Source organism: Anser brachyrhynchus, assembly GCF_964034855.1.
Source record: "Anser brachyrhynchus genome assembly, chromosome: 2".
In the NCBI taxonomy this organism is placed as follows: Eukaryota; Metazoa; Chordata; class Aves; order Anseriformes; family Anatidae; genus Anser; species Anser brachyrhynchus.
The window spans coordinates 145,677,079-145,694,096 of NC_137695.1; the positions used below are offsets into that span (position 1 = coordinate 145,677,079).

General features: G+C 43.4%; 1 protein-coding gene across 1 annotated transcript in view; it reads right to left on the minus strand.

Annotated features, from left to right (window-relative positions):
* The window catches only part of LOC308188708 (uncharacterized protein), a 68,771-nt gene extending 59,013 nt beyond the window's left edge, over positions 1 to 9,758 (minus strand). Inside the window, exon 1 of the mRNA XM_080578065.1 lies at positions 7,919 to 9,758. Coding sequence (XP_080434191.1) covers positions 7,932 to 8,936 — 1,005 coding nt within the window. The 5' untranslated portion in view covers positions 8,937 to 9,758 and the 3' untranslated portion in view covers positions 7,919 to 7,931. The remainder of the gene's footprint in view (positions 1 to 7,918) is intronic.
* Between the last annotated feature and the right edge of the window lie 7,260 nt (positions 9,759 to 17,018).

Consider the following 17,018-nt stretch of genomic DNA (forward strand, 5'->3'; position numbering starts at 1 on the left):
TTCAGTTTCATCAACTGGTGTTGAACCTACTCTTTGCTTACATTGGGAAGGGACTTTGTTCCCCCAGACCCTACCTAGAGGCCCAGACTGCCTCCAGTCTTAACCTTTTTAATGATTTCATCTTCACTGGTGAGCACCAGGTGCAGTAACACTTCTCCTCTGTTTTGTTTGTCAAATACCTGTACCATAAAGTTATCCTTGACACACACCAGGAGTCTCATGGATTGCTTATACACCCTTCTGTGTAGCTTTGCCAGCAGACATTCAGTTGGTTGAAGTTCCCCATCAGGATGGAAGTGTGTGAGCATGTTTCCTGCAGTTGAAGCAAGAAGGCCTAGTCAGCAGCCTCTCTTTGAAAAGACAGCCTATAGTAGACCCCAAACACAAGGTGTCCTTTACTGGTCCAGTGATGAGCTATTTTTCAAGTGCCTGACAAATTTAAGTTTGGGTACAATATTAGAGATAAAGTCAACTGTGTTTCCTTAAGTTCTTCTATAATAAGAGATGAATGATGCCCTAAATTTTGTTGTTGTTACTGTTTTTGTTGTGTTGTTGTTGTTTCCTGAAGTGAGTAATGTAGCACTTACATTTGTCTGAGCTTCCTGATGCAGCAAAATAAAGCAGTGCAGGATATATGGAAACAGCAGCTGAGGTCTTGGAAGCAACAGCATTAAAACAGCAGGGCTAGTAAAGCAGAATCATCTCAGTGCTGCACCTGGTTACAGAGCATAATTCTAAGAAGTGGATGAGAGGGATCTGGGGGTTGTGGTTGACAGCAAGTTGAATATGAGCCAGCAGTGTGCCCTGGCAGCCAGGAGGGCCAACCGTATCCTGGGGTGCATCAAGCACGGCATTGCTAGTCGGTAGAGGGAAGTGATTGTCCCGCGGCCTCACCTCGAGTACTCTGTGCAGTTCTGGGCACCACAGTACAAAAGGACATTAAACTGTTGGAGAGTGTCCAGAGGAGGGCGATGAAAATGGTGAAGGGCCTAGAGGGGAAGACATATGAGGAGCGGCTGAGGTCACTTGGCCTGTTCAGCCTGGAGAAGAAGAGGCTGAGGGGGGACCTCATCGCAGTCGACAACTTCCTCACAAGAAGCAGTGGAGAGGCAGGTGACCTATTCTCCGTTATCACCAGTGATAGGACCTGTGGGAACGGTGTTAAGCTGAGGCAGGGGAAGTTTAGGCTAGACATCAGGAAGAGGTTCTTCACCGAGAGGGTGGCCGCACACTGGAACAGGCTCCCCAGTGAAGCAGTCACTTCACCAAGCCTGTCTGAATTTAAGAAGCGATTGGACTGTGCACTTAGTCACATGGTCTAAACTTTTGGGTAGACCTGTGCGGTGCCAGGAGTTGGACTTGATGATCCTTATGGGTCCCTTCCAACTCAGGATATTCTATGATTCTATGATCATGTGGCGTAGTCTTCTTCATGTCTCTGTTCAGGCACCACTTGTGGCGTAAGGACCACACGAACACCAGGGTTCTTTTAGAACAGTAACTGCTACCGCTTTATTGATGACATAACTTCAACTCCCTCTTATTGAGGGCATAACTTCAACACCCTTATTGAGGACAGGCTCCCTTTTATACCATTCGTTCCACAGCAGTACTTTTCCACTAACTATTCATTGGTCAAACAACCTTGCCCGGCAACAGCAAACACCCAGCAACTTCCATGTCTTAAAGGCCGGAGAAAAAGCAGTCCCAGACAGCAAGGCGTCTCCTGAATCACCCTTGTTTGTTCCTTCTAAACTTTTTACATTCCTCATGGCCTCATCATTAAGAATCCTATGTTATCGCCAACCATAGGGCTTGTCGACCCCCATGGCCACACTCCCACAAGATCAAGTGCCTCTGACAAAACTGTAAATACAGGTATGTTTTCTGTAACATGTTACTACTTCAAATGAATGTCATCTGGTAGATGCCTGTTAATTCAAAATTTCAATTTTCTTCTCTAAATGTCTTTTAGGTCAATTGGTTTAATCTTTTAAACAATAGAGTAATGTTTTTATTTAGACTTTGTAACACTTCTCAAAAATTCAGTTTAATCTTGGGCAGTATCTGTAATAATCTGCAACCATTTTCCAGCCTCAGGAGTTCAGCATCAAAACTCTATTAAAAATCAGAAAATGTAAATTTATTTTTTCCTTTCATAGTTGCTTGAGGTCAGATTTATTAACTGAATATTTTTAATACTTTGGCTACACTCTCTAACCCTTACTTGTATAGAGAAGAAAATAACACAAATTATAATGTTGATCTTTTTTTTGATAGATTTAATAGGATTTAATGGGGCAATAGGCCTTTGGTGGTTCTTGTTTCTACATGATGATTTTCAATGTTTCATTGGTTATAGTACTACGATAAGTTGTTCAAGTTTTACACTGACAGTTATTCACAAACATGCCAGCTCATTGACTTAATTACTAAGAAAGTTTAAGCTGATCTCCTTGTAAACTTGTAAACTTTTACTATTAGGGAATTCCCCTTTCACAATTGAGGGTTTTTGTGTTGCCTTTTTTTTTTTTTTTTGATCAAACAGTGCAAGCAGACTACTGGGGACTAATGTTAAGATGAAGAAAATTTCTAGAAATAAAATAAGCTTAATATTTTCTGCTAGTAAATAGGCTTAATATTTTCTGCTAGTAACCCAATTCATGAAACCAAGAAAACATAACAACACATTTAATCATGCATAGCAGAGACTAGATGACATACTTAGAAGTCAGATTTATATTAATTAAGAATATCTGGAAGACTCGATCCAGTTACTAAACTAAATTTAACTGCCACAAATGAAACAAACAAAAAAATTGCTTTCCTTTAGACTTCATTACCCAAACTGTTAATTTACCTTTTGCTTAGCCTGTTGAGTATTAACACTCATCCTATGAACAAGCTAGTCTAAAGGATTGATGCTATCTTATTTAAGCCCATAAAGTCAGGGATATCTAATCTATTTAGTGATCGTAGAAACAGGAGAAAAAAAAATAGGTTGCAAAGGACCTCTGAAGGTCATCTAGTCGAATGTTCTGTTCAAAGCACATCTTCAACTTTAGAGAGGATTCGTCAAGTTTTTAGTACCTTCATTTGTGGAGAATCTCTGAGTAACTTGTTCTGATACTTGCTAACTCTAAGTGTGTTTTTTATTTCTTTCCCTTGACTAGGGGAAAAAGGTCTACCAAAAAGGTTTTCCCTTTTAGACCTGTGACTAGCGGCATTCCCCAGGGGTCAGTGCTGGGTCCGGTTTTGATCAACATCTTCATTGACGACCTTGATGAGGGAATAGTGTCTGCCCTCAACAAGTACGCCGATGACACAAAGCTGGGAGGAGTGGTTGACACACCAGAAGGCTGTGCTGCCATTCAGCGAGACCTGGACCAGCTGGAGAGATGGGCAGGAAGAAACCAAATGAGGTTTAATAAGTGCAAGTGTAGAGTCCTGCACCTGGGAAGGAACAACCAAACAGGCTGGGGGATGACCTGCTGGAGAGGAGCTCTGAGAAGGACCTGGGGGTCCTGGTGGATGACAGGTTGCTCATGAGCCAGCAGTGTGCCCTCGTGGCCAAGAGGGCCAATGGGATCCTGGCGTGCATTAAAAGAAGAGTGGCCAGAAGGTCAAGGGAGGTGATCCTCCCCCTCTACTCTGCCCTGGTCAGGCCTTACCTGGAGTACTGTGTCCAGTTCTGGGCTCCCTGGTACAAAAAAGACAGGAATCTCCTGGAAAGAGTCCAGTGGAGGGCCACAAAGATGATACGGGTCCTGGAGCATCTTCCCTAGGGGGAAAGGCTGAGAGACCTGGGTCTGTTCAGCCTGGAGAAAAGAAGGCTGAGAGGGGATCTCATCAATGCGTATAAATACCTGAGGTGTGGGAGACAGAGGGATTTGGCCAACCTCTTTTCAGTGGTTTGTGGGGATAGGACAAGGGGTAATGGCCACAAGATAGAGCACAGGAAGTTCCGCACCAACATGCGAAAGAACTTCTTCATGGTGAGGGTGACGGAGCACTGGAACAGGCTGCCCAGGGAGGTTGTGGGGTCTCCTTCTCTGGAGATATTCAAGGCCCGTCTGGACGCCTACCTGGGCAGCCTGCTCTAAGGAACCTGCTTTGGCAGGGGGGTTGGACTCGATGATCTTTCAAGGTCCCTTCCAACCCCTTCTATTCTGTGATTCTGTGACTAAGTCTGATTATGTCAGCAATATTTTATGTAACCCTTTCTGATGGAACACAAAGGCACAGCTGGCTGCTTCACAATGGGATAAAGAAATTGGGAGCCAAGGGTCACTCCAGGCAGCTAAGGAAGTAAAGAAATGTCTGTGAAAGTTTTTTTGGGGGAAAAAAAAAAAATAAAATCTCATGTTATGCCAGTGTCTCATGTACACATAATGCCTTCCTAATCAGATTTCTATCTCATTAAGGCTGTTTTCAAATGATATTTTGATAACTAAAAATAAGGTCATGGTGGTTATTCCTGGCCCTATGGAAAGCAGTGAGGTGTTTTTTGTTTTTTTTCATTGGTTTCAGCTGCACTAGAAGTTCTCTCTCACCAGGAGTCTTATGTTAATATATACATATATTTATATATATATAATATATAAAAACAATAAATCCTAAAGGGAGTAATATGCTGATTAGTCACTTTTATGAGTGATTTTTCTTCAAGTGTTTCTCATAGGCTGCTTTGTTTCAAAAGGAAAATGCTTTCTCCAGTTTCTATTTGGGTTCACTGAGCTGCTGCTCTGCTCTTTTTCTTTAAGACAAATGGAAGTTAACTTATTTGCCATGTTTCACAACAGAGACGTTAAGAATGGATACGACTTTCTTTATATCACTCAGTTCTTATATCTTAAGAAAAAAAACATTCATGATCTTCCAATGTCTAAATAGGATGAGCATGTGATCAATCAAATATAACCTTTGCTCAGCCCCTCCAGGTTATTCATCATCGCTTACAATGCCTCTTCTAAAATTTATATTATAAGCTTTTTCAGGCAGGAATCCTGATTCATGTCTTCTGTGGAGTCTCGATTGCCCTTCGTGTGCTTACCATAATAATAGGGTGATAAATGATTTATGTTGTTTTCTCTTTCTCTACATTTGGATTCATAAATCAATTTTTAGATGTACTTTAATCATCCTCATGCTTTTTGTTTATTCTGATTGAAATCTCTTGGATTTTCTTCAGTAGTTTTTACCTGGCATCTTCACAAATATTTGAGCTAAGATTTTCCACAAACATTCAACACATGGCAACAAAAAGCAAATACGCATTGCAAGCTTCATCCAGAAGCATACTGGAGGAACACTGCCTTAAGTATGATCAGTGATAGCTACGGTGTGTGCCTATAAAATGTTTAATCTTTCAAACAGCAGAGTCCAAAGGAAAACCTAATGTTCTATAGCAACTGTGAAAGCTGTAGCTGACAGCTTGTCCTGTTGCAAGATACATTAGCTTTCTCCTATAAAATATTAACATATTTATCAATTTTATGATCAATAAACTGTACTTTTGTAGTACTTAGATGTTTGAAAAACATTTCATGAAATGATGAATTATTGCTCTAAATGCAGTATGTGCTTAACAACCTTAAATTCTTTACTTCTTTATAACTATAACACTATGTCATTTTTTCTGATGATTACAGAGCAGTAAGACTGTCAACAACAAATAGGTTCTTTCCCAGTAAGACACAAAAAGAATCATAGAATATCCTGAGTTGGAAGGGTCCCACAAGAATTACTGAGTCCAGCTCCTGGCTCCACATAGGATCAACAAAAAAAAATCAAACCAATCAAACCAAAGGAGGTCTAAAATGAAAGGTTAGCAAACCACCACAATTTTGCTAATAGGATTAAGTTAATTCATTTTTATCTGTTTGAAGACTTGAATGGCACATAAATCTTTCCTTGTCGTTTGCAAAAGGGATACATTTCACCCATAAATTTAAGGTCATACCTGTCCTACTAATATTGGAGGCTCTCACATATCAGTGAAGTAGTACTGATATTAACATAGGAAAACTGTGGGATTTAATTCATTCCCCATGATTAAAAAAAAAAAAAAAAAGGCAGTAAAAAGCGTTTGTGAAAAATGGATAAATGCAAGTCTTTCCAGTGTAACTGTTCCACATTTTCATAACACAAATATACTGGTCGCATAGCACACCTTCTCAGTGTGTCTTGACCCCTATTTCTGTCTTGACCATCATAGATCACAGAATCACAGAATCATCTAGGTTGGAAGAGACCTCCAAGATCACCTAGTCCAACCTCTGACCTAACACTAACAAGTCCTCCACTAAACCATATCGCTAAGCTCTACATCTAAACGTCTCTTAAAGACCTCCAGGGATGGTGACTCAACCACTTCCCTGGGCAGCCCATTCCAATGCCTAACAACCCTTTCAGTAAAGAAGTTCTTCCTAATATCCAACCTAAACCTCCCCTGGCGCAACTTGAGCCCATTCCCTCTCATCCTGTCACCAGGCACGTGGGAGAATAGACCAATCCCCACCTCGCTACAGTCTCCTTTAAGGTACCTATAGGGAGCGATAAGGTCACCCCTGAGCCTCCCCTTCTCCAGGCTGAACAACCCCAGCTCCCTCAGCCGCTCCTTGTAAGACTTGTTCTCCAGACCCCTCACCAGCTTCGTTGCCCTTCTCTGGACTCTCTCGAGCACCTCCATGTCCTTCTTGTAGTGAGGGGCCCAAAACTGAACACAGTACTTGAGGTGCGGCCTCACCAGAGCCGAGTACAGGGGGACAATCACCTCCCTAGACCTGCTGGCCACACTGCTCTTTATACAAGCCAGGATGCTGTTGGCCTTCTTGGCCACCTGAGCACACTATTGGCTCATATTCAACCAACTAGCAACCAGTACTCCCAGGTCCTTCTCTAACAGGCAGCTTTCTAACCACTCATATCCCAGTGTGTAGCACTGCTTGGGGTTGTTGCGCCCCAGGTGCAGGACCCGGCACTTGGCCTTGTTGAACCTCATACAGTTGACCTCAGCCCATTGGTCTAGCCTATCCAGATTGTCCTTCAGAGCCTTCCTACCCTCGAGCAAATCGACACACGCACCTAACTTGGTGTCATCTGCAAACTTACTGAGGGTGCACTCAATTCCCTCATCCAGATCGTCGATAATGATATTAAAGAGGACTGGCCCCAGTAGTGAGCCCTGGGGGACTCCACTAGTGACCGGCCTCCAACTGGATTTAACTCCATTCACCACAACTCTTTGGGCCCAGCTATCCAGCCAGTTTTTAACCCAACGCAGCGTACGCCAGTCCAAGCCATGAGCAGACAGTTTCTTGAGGAGAATGTTGTGGGAAACGGTATCAAAAGCCTTACTGAAATCAAGGTAGACCACATCCACAGCCTTTCCCTCATCCACTAAACGTGTCACTTGGTCATAGAAGGAGATCAGGTTCGTCAAGCAGGACCTGCCTTTCATAAACCCATGATGACTGGGCCTGATCGCCTGGTTGCCCTGTAAGTGCCACATGATGACACTCAAGATAATCTGCTTCATGAGCTTTCCTGGCACTGAGGTCAAACTAACAGGCCTATAGTTTCCCGGGTCTACCCTCCGGCCCTTCTTGTAGATGAGTGTCACGTTTGCTAGCCGCCAGTCGACTGGGACCTCCCCTGATAGCCAGGACTGCCGATAAATGATGGAAAGCAGCTTGGCCAGCTCCTCCACCAGTTTTCTCAGTACCCTTGGGTGGATCCCATCTGGCCCCATCGACTTGCATACATCCAACTGCTGTAGCAGGTCACCAACCACTTCCTCGTGGATACTGAGGGCCACATCCTGCTCCCCATCCCCTTCCACCAGCTCAAGGTACTGGGTATCCAGAGAAGAACTGGTTTTGTCACTAAAGACTGAGGCAAAGAAGGCATTAAGCACCTCAGCCTTTTCCTCATCTTTTGTAACTAAGTTTCCCCCCCGCATCCAGTAAAGGATGGAGATTCTCCTTAGTCCTCCTTTTTGCGCTGATGTATTTGTAAAAACATTTTTTGTTATCTTTAACGGCAGTAGCCAGATTGAGCTCCAGATGAGCTTTGGCCTTTCTAATTTTGTCCCTGCACAGCCTCGCAACATCCTTATAGTCCTCCTGAGTGGCCCGCCCTCTTCTCCAAAGATTATAAACCCTCTTTTTTCTCCTAAGCTCGAGCCACAACTCTCTGTTCAGCCAGGCCGGTCTAGTTCCGCGCCAGCTCGTCTTTGGGCATGTGGAGACAGATCGCTCCTGAGCCATTAAGATTTCCTTCTTGAAGAGTGCCCACCCTTCCTGGACTCCTCTGCCTTTCAGAACCACCTCCCAAGGGACTCTGCCAGCCAGTGTCCTGAACAGCTCAAAGTCAGCCCTCCGGAAGTCCAAGACAGCGGTTTTACTGGTCCCCTTCCTGACTTCGCCAAGAATAGAGAACTCTACCATTTCGTGGTCACTCTGCCCAAGACAGCTCTCGACCACCACATCTCCCACCAGTCCGTCACTGTTTGTGAACAGAAGGTCTGGCGGGGCACCTCCCCTGGTAGGCTCTATAACCAGCTGCGTCAGGAAGCTATCTTCCACACTCTCCAGAAACCTCTTAGACTGCTTTCTCTGGGCTGTGTTGTGCTTCCAGGATATGTCTGGGAAGTTGAAGTCCCCCACGAGAACAAGCACTGACGATTTCGCAACTTCTGCCAGCTGCCTGTAGAACTCCTCATCCATCTCCTCATCCTGTTTTGGCAGTCTATAGAAGACCCCCAGCAAGACGCTTGCCTTGTTGGCCTTCCCGCTGATTCTAACCCATAGAGACTCAACCTTATCATTCCCAGCCTCAAATTCCAAAACATCAAAACACTTTCTAAAATAGAGAGCCACACCACCACCCCTTCTGTGCTGCCTGTCCCTTCTGAAGAGCCTATAGCCAGACATTGCAGCACTCCAGTCATGAGAGTGGTCCCACCACGTTTCTGTGATGGCAATTCAGTCATAGCCTGCCTGCTGCACGATGGCTTCCAGCTCCTCTTGTTTGTTACCCATGCTGTGTGCATTAGTGTAGATGCACTTCAGTTAGGCCATTGCCTTCTCCCCCGGCCTTGCCATTGTTCCCCCTGGCACAGCTCCAGCAAGCCTTATTTCAGCCCTGTCCCCCTTCTTACCTAGTTTAAAGCCCTCTCAATGAGCCCTGCCAGCTCCTGGGCTAGGATCCGTTTTCCCCTTAGAGATAGGGACCCGCCTGCGGCCATCAGGCCGGGTGCCGAGTAAAGCGCCCCATGGTCAAAAAAAACAAAATTGCTGTGTTGGCACCAGCTTCTGAGCCATGTGTTAATCAGGTGGGCTTTCCATGTCCTCTCTGTACCCCTCCCTGCCACTGTAGGGATAGACGAAAACACCACCTGTACTCCCGCTCCATCCACTAACCGTCCCAGTCCCCTAAAGTACCATTTGATAGCCTTCAGGCTTCTCTCTTCAATGTTATCACTGCTAGCCTGGACTATCAAAAGAGGATAGTAGTCAGAGGGGCGAACCAGGTTGGGAAGCTTTTTGGCAACATCCCTGACCCTGGCCCCAGGGAGGCAGCAGACTTCCCTTCGGGTAGGGTCAGGCCAAAAAATAGTGTGTTCCCCTCTGTTCCCCTGAGAAGGGAGTCGCCTACTACGATCACCCTTCTGTCTTTCTTGGTGGAGGCAGTCTTGAGGCGTGGAGTCCGCTTCCTCGCCCTAGGCATCCTCCTGGGTAGACTTTCTGCCTCATCCTCACCCACCAGTCTCTCAAACTCCAGGGTCTCAAATCTATTATGTAAGGGCACCCGGGAAGGTGGGGCCTGTAGGGGGGGGGCGTCACCTGCGAGGTCAAGCAGGGACCTGTCTCCATTCCTCCTCAGCTCCTAGGTTCCCTCCCTCTGCCCAACAGTGATAGGGCAGGGGGTCCACCCCCATTTGGGGTGTCTTACCCTGGTACCTCTCCTTCAGGCCCTGCAGGGAGTTGCTCCACCAGTCTATCTCCCACTCACACTCCCTGATAGCCCTCAACCTCTCCACCTCCTCCTTGAGTCCTGCCACCAGGCAGACCAGGCAATCCACCTGCTCGCACCTCACACACATGGTGCCTCTGCCTCCCTCAGATGGCAGCAACAGGCTCAGACACTCCCTGCATCCAGAGACCTGAACTGCCGCATTGTTGAGCAGGCAGTCAGTCTGGGTGGTTACAGACCTAGAGAGAGCAGTCTGCCTGGTGTAGACCATTGCAGCCTAGCTAGCAGTCGACAGCCATTAAAGGAGTTGTTCGTATGGGCGGGGGGGAACATTCTGCCCTCTCCGCCCTGCCTGCGCGAACTGCCGCGCCACTCCCTTCTGACGCACCACGCCCTGTTTGCCCGCCCTGGTCGCCGCACTCCTGGTCACTCGTGCTCCCTAGGGGCTGCTTTTGAACGGCCCGGGAGGGGGAGCTTGCTGGCTCCGCCTACACCTCGTCAGCCTTCCTCGCGAGGGCTGCCTGGTCCTGGCGGTTCCGAGTGGCCTCGATGCCGGAAAAAAAGCCCTGCCTGTCCCGATCCCCCACTCTGCTGCAGAATAGGTCTGCTCCGGAGCCGATCACCTTGACAAGATGTACCAAAGAGAAACGGGGAGCTGTAAGATAAGCATGGCCTCAGATGTACTCCTTTCCCAACATTTTTACCATTTCTTAGCAGAACCAGTAGACATCCTAATTAGCAGCATTAATTCCACCGATGGTAACATGGTTATAGGAGTTTATCCAGAGTTTTGATGATTTATAGACACCTAATATCTTTTTGGAATTCAAATATATTCACCAATTCACTGTTCACCAACTGCAAAATTTGTACTCTGCAGAGATTCACAAAATGTTAAGTAAGCTAAAAAGACCTCTAAATCTTGTGTGTACTGGCAGGTCACGTGCTTTGACATAGAATAAAAATTTCCATTTCGAAAATGAGGGAACACTTGTATTTTGAACAATGAGGAAAAGTCAAAATTTATTGTAGGCAGCTGTTAATACTTATTGAAGAAAGGGATGTGAAAGCTTTGAAATTCAGCTCACCCTGTGGGATAAAGATATCTCTCCTGACAAGGGTAATATTATCTTCCTGCAACTTTAAGAGCTGCCCTTGTCTGTAAGCAAGTACCAACTCCTCATGCTGCTAGCAATCTTTTTCTGATCAGCTGCTATTCTACCAGATGACAGCTCTCTCAATATTTCTTTTGCTTCCCCAAAACATCTTTTTCTATGTCCCGGCTGATTTTCTTTTAAGGAGAGTGAATGTGTAGTTTTTCATGTGTCTACTGAAAAGATCTTTGAAAAGTACAGCCATACAAAGATGTTATTGATGTAACACTTGTGTGTGTCTTTGCCACATATGCAGCACAACTTGATTTCTTCTCAGAGGATGTTTCTTTGTGTGCTATTAATTTTTTTATCTGTCCTTAGTTTTCACCCTCTCACTTTAGTCCTCTGTTCCCTTTAAACTTTTCCTTTCCATTTCCTTTCAAATTCTTGGGCCATTGTAAAGAGCTGATCCAGATCCAGCTGAGTCACTTGGGAATTTCTCCATGGACTTTGCTTGTCTTTCAGTCTGGCCTTTTCTTTCCCTTTTCCATTCCAATCCAACTTCAGTTTATCTTTCCTAATGAATCAAATCATAAATTGTCTGGTTAAATATGTTGCAGGCAAGCTGCATGCCCTTAGAGACTTGAAATGGCAGTGGTGATAGGAAATAACAAATAAAATAAAAAATAAACAAATAAAATAAATAAAAGAAAATAAATCTAAAACATTTTTTGCTTCTGTATATTGTAAATGTTTCTAATATTTCACTGACAATGTAAAATGTTTCAGTGTCATGTTCTGTGGAAAATTGCAGGTTCTATGAGTCATCTGATAACAACCTATGCATTTATTTTAGATGTCAGCATTAACAAACAGTTTCTTTAATCTCCACTGCAGTGAATTTGTTCCTTGAGGTTTTCTGAAACAGATAACAAGTTTAAGAAGTCTGATTTTAGGATCACATTCCTCTGTTATGATTTTGAGGGTGTCCATGTTGCAGAGTCTGTCAGGGTTGTGCCTGGAATATCAGCACAATCGCACTATTTTCTTTTCCTTCCCCACCCCCCTTTTATTTTTTCACGTTTCACCCTGATGGACTTCTACACTCCAACAACACAACCGCTCCCTCACTCCCTCTCACTCAAAGGAAGTTGGGAGAAAATACAAAGGAAAAGGGCCTAAGGAGTGAAATAAGGACAGAGAGATTAATATAATTTACTACCTATTAGTAACAGACTAGAGCAGTGAGAAACTGAAAACACCTTTCCCCTACCGATCCAGTCTTCTACCAGCTGCTGTTGATGAAAACTGCTAAACAGCATTTTTTTCCCTTTCTGAAATCAGAAGCACAACCAGCATCACTCATGGGCTCAGCTCTGGCCTTTAGGAGCTGGCTGGAGCTGGATCTTATCTGACATGGGGCAACTTCTGGGCTATTCTTAAAGAGACCACCCCTGCAGTGCCCCATTCCCCCCCACCCAACCCTTGCCTTGTAAACTCCATACAACTTTATATAGCCTATTCTGTCTGTCCAACTCAGTGCAGCTGGCCAGCATAGAGAGGCACACAATGCTTAAAAAAATGCCAGACCTAAGTTAGGACATACTTCTATGTGATTTTGTTGACCTACCATCCAGTCTAATGGTCTTGACAGTCAGAAATTAATACATCGCCCACATATTGAAACACACATATCCACACAAGCTTAAAATAAACTTCTAAAGATGCAAGAGAAAACTGGTTTAAATCACAGAGAGCTAAAGCTCAGATGAGTTAGTCAAAGAAAATTCAGGCAATTTGCATTTTTTTAACATCAGTTATTTACCCTCTAGGAGACAATCCTAGTAACAAAACAAATGCATCACCATATGTGGCATAACAATGTAGTATGCCTAGATGTCAAATCAACTTCCAATGGGTGAACAAATAAGTCACACATCTGTGCAATTACTTGCCAAGTCAGAGCTTTTGTATCTGCTGTCTCACAGTTTCATTGGTGCGTGGGATAAAACTCACTAAAATTGCACTACTTCAGGGTTCTACCTTTATCTTAACCGGATAAAAGCAAAGTGAAATTGAAAGTCCAGCCACCCTCCTGGTGTAAAGGAATTTATATTTACTTTTACAGAGCTTCCAGAGGAACTAGACCAGAGGACAGATCAAAATGAAAAGTTTGTTTGTTTTCACAAAATCACAGAAACATCTAGGTTGGAAGAGACCTCCAAGATCACCTAGTCCAAACTCTGACCTAACACTAACAAGTCCTCCACTAAACCATATCGCTAAGCTCTACATCTAAACGTCTTTTAAAGACCTCCAGGGATGGTGACTCAACCACTTCCCTGGGCAGCCCATTCCAATGCCTAACAACCCTTTCAGTAAAGAAGTTCTTCCTAATATCCAACCTAAACCTCCCCTGGCACAACTTGAGCCCATTCCCCCTCGTCCTGTCACCAGGCATGTGGGAGAATAGACCAATCCCCACCTCGCTACAGTAGGTACCTATAGAGAGCAATAAGGTCACCCCTGAGCCTCCCCTTCTCCAGGCTGAACAACCCCAGCTCCCTCAGCCGCTCCTTGTAAGACTTGTTCTCCAGACCCCTCACCAGCTTCGTTGCCCTTCTCTGGACTCTCTCGAGCACCTCCATGTCCTTCTTGTAGTGAGGGGCCCAAAACTGAACACAGTACTTGAGGTGCGGCCTCACCAGAGCCGAGTACAGGGGGGACAATCACCTCCCTAGACCTGCTGGCCACACTGTTCTTTATACAAGCCAGGATGCTGTTGGCCTTCTTGGCCACCTGAGCACACTATTGGCTCATATTCAACCGACTAGCAACCAGTACTCCCAGATCCTTCTCTGACAGGCAGCTTTCTAACCACTCATCTCCCAGCGTGTAGCACTGCTTGGGATTGTTGTGCCCCAGGTGCAGGACCCGGCACTTGGCCTTGTTGAACCTCATACAGTTGACCTCAGTCCATTGGTCCAGCCTATCCAGATTGTCCTTCAGAGCCTTCCTACCCTCGAGCAGATCAACACACGCACCTAACTTGGTGTCATCTGCAAATTTACTGAGGGTGCACTCAATTCCCTCATCCAGATCATCGATAATGATATTAAAGAGGACTGGCCCCAGTAGTGAGCCCTGGGGGACTCCACTAGTGACCGGCCTCCAACTGGATTTAACTCCATTCACCACAACTCTTTGGGCCCAGCTATCCAGCCAGTTTTTAACCCAACGCAGCGTACGCCAGTCCAAGCCATGAGCAGACAGTTTCTTGAGGAGAATGTTGTGGGAAACGGTATCAAAAGCCTTACTGAAATCAAGGTAGACCACATCCACAGCCTTTCCCTCATCCACTAAGCGTGTCACTTTGTCATAGAAGGAGATCAGGTTCATCAAGCAGGACCTGCCTTTCATAAATCCATGATGACTGGGCCTGATTGCCTGGTTGCCCTGTAAGTGCCGCATGATGACACTCAAGATAATCTGCTTCATGAGCTTCTCTGGCACTGAAGTCAAACTAACAGGGTTTTACAGGGTTCATTCTCAGCTCAAATACTTCTGTGTGTATCACAGTGAAAAGAAGGGTAGTAGAGAAAAAATGGGAAAACACAATTGGAGCAATTATGAAAGTGAGATTTCTCCCTTTTGATGCCAGCTTCCATTTGTGATGGAGTAAAGCAACCATGAAAACAAATCCTGAGTTTCCTTATCATTTCATACTACTGTCCACTGAGATCTGCTGACCTATAGTTCATCACTGGTGGGAATTATTTATCTGAAATGAGGTTCTAAATGAAATGTTGCTGTGATGAGGTAGAATTATAATTATTTGCATGATTTAATAGTACAGAAAACAATATGTAGATATGTAGAACTCGAACATATTGTTTGTGTTTTTTTTTTTTCCCTAGGAGCTCTAGAATTTTGGATTTTAGAATTTTAGATTGGATTTTTAGATTTTGGAGCTCTAGAAGCCTTCTGGATCAAATATTCCTTAATTCCGTTTTATGTAGTTGTAGATCTAAGTAGCAGTTTACAGACGTGCTTTTTTTCTCTCTTTTCTCTCCAGTTTTAATGCTCCCAGACTGAAAAAGGTTGTTGAAGGTTTTGGTTGGAAGTCTGTTTTCTAAGTAGAAGCTGGACAAACTTTAAACATTTTCAAGTTAAGCATGTAATCTGAACTTCATGTTTAGACTTCCTCTATAATCTTCTATAAATTTCTCTATAATTCCTTTATAAATTCTATTATTAATAAAATAATAATAATAAATACATGCACAAATAAACAAAATAGTTGCTCCTTTTGGAGAAGAGCTGTCCAAAGTTGATAACAAAGCTATCCTAATACGAGATGCATTTGTATCCCTGTTCTATTTTGCTGACTTTTGGAATCAGGTTTAACAGACAACACGTATTCAATGTATATATGGTTATACTAGGCATGTAATGGAAACGGGGATGGAAATGGGAGAGGAGGGGTAGTGTTTCCCTAAGAATTCACGATTACATGTGATAGACCACCAACGTTGATTTGTTGAATATGAGATCTTACTACATCTGAAAGCACTGTCATAAGTATGAGAGGTTTTCTTGAGTGGGAGTGGTTCAGCTTTTCCAGTCCTGCTTTAGGTTTTCACATAAGAAATTGATCTTGCTGCACGAACAAATTGAGCTAACATAGAATGAACATTCATGACAAGACATTTTCTCCCATTTTTTTGAATCAAGTGAAAATTAAAAAGTTTCCCAATGTTCCTCGGAAGTAGATTTATCATTAGGACAAGACAGTTACTCTAGTTGAATCATCATTCAAAATCTTACTGTGAAGAGGTTTTACTTTGGAATCATACCCATGGACTTGGTTGATGGTCAAAAATTGCTGAAATCTGGGAAAAGGTTTATGGTTGGTTGGTTAGTTGGTTGGTTTCACTTTGTTTGGTTTATTTTATATAAAATATATCTTCATATTTATAGTACACACAGCTAAAGCTGAGATATGAGTTCTTGATTATATCCATTTTTTTTAGACTAAATCTAAACTTCATTTAGACATAAACTTCATTTATGTCTAAAGCACAGAAACTGTGATATCTCTTCTGTGATGATCCAGGTACAGTTTAACCTCTATAAAATAACTATGTTGATTCTCATTTTAAAAGAGTGTAGTTGTAAGTATATTAGTGTAAAAAGGCCATGAAGAAAAAGGCCATACCCCATGGAGAAAAAAAAAATAGAGAAGATTAAGAAAATTAAAAGAAATTATAGGATAGAAGTGCACAGTTAGACCAAACACATCTGAGTTAGAAACAGGCATTTTATTGCTCTGAGCTATGACTTTATCTAGGCTTAAAGATGTATTTTATTTACTTCTTTTTTCCTCTCAAATCAGCCCCCATCACAGAAGGACTGCAGGATAACAAAATGAATTAGGTGCCTTCAGAGAAGATTCTCCTTGTTTATAAGGCCACAGCTTTTCTTTTCATGCATTTAGGTTTAAGACACTCACTTGCAAAATGGGGAGAAGGATAAGAAGGTAAGCAGAAGTAGCAAAAGCATTGCCAAGGACATTTCTGACCTTAGTCTTTAACCAGAATAGAAGATGATAGACATTTGGAAGAGGGATGGAAGTTTTCTGTAGGAAGACTTTTTCATTTGTCATAAAAGAAGTTTCAGTTTTAGTTCCTGGTTTAAACTGAATTTTATCATTAAAAATAATATAAAAAAAAATGTCCCATTGGTCTTACCTCTTATACTTCCACACTTTTTAAGGAGTGGAATGAATAAAATTGGCCAAAGCAGAGCTTATCAAATAAATGAACATATTGGTTGATCATTCGTAAAAGAACTTATTTCAGTCAAATGATCCCAGAACACTCTATAAATAGTGCCATCAAACTTACTGATGTTCAGGGCAGGCTTCAATTAATTATGTTGATACCA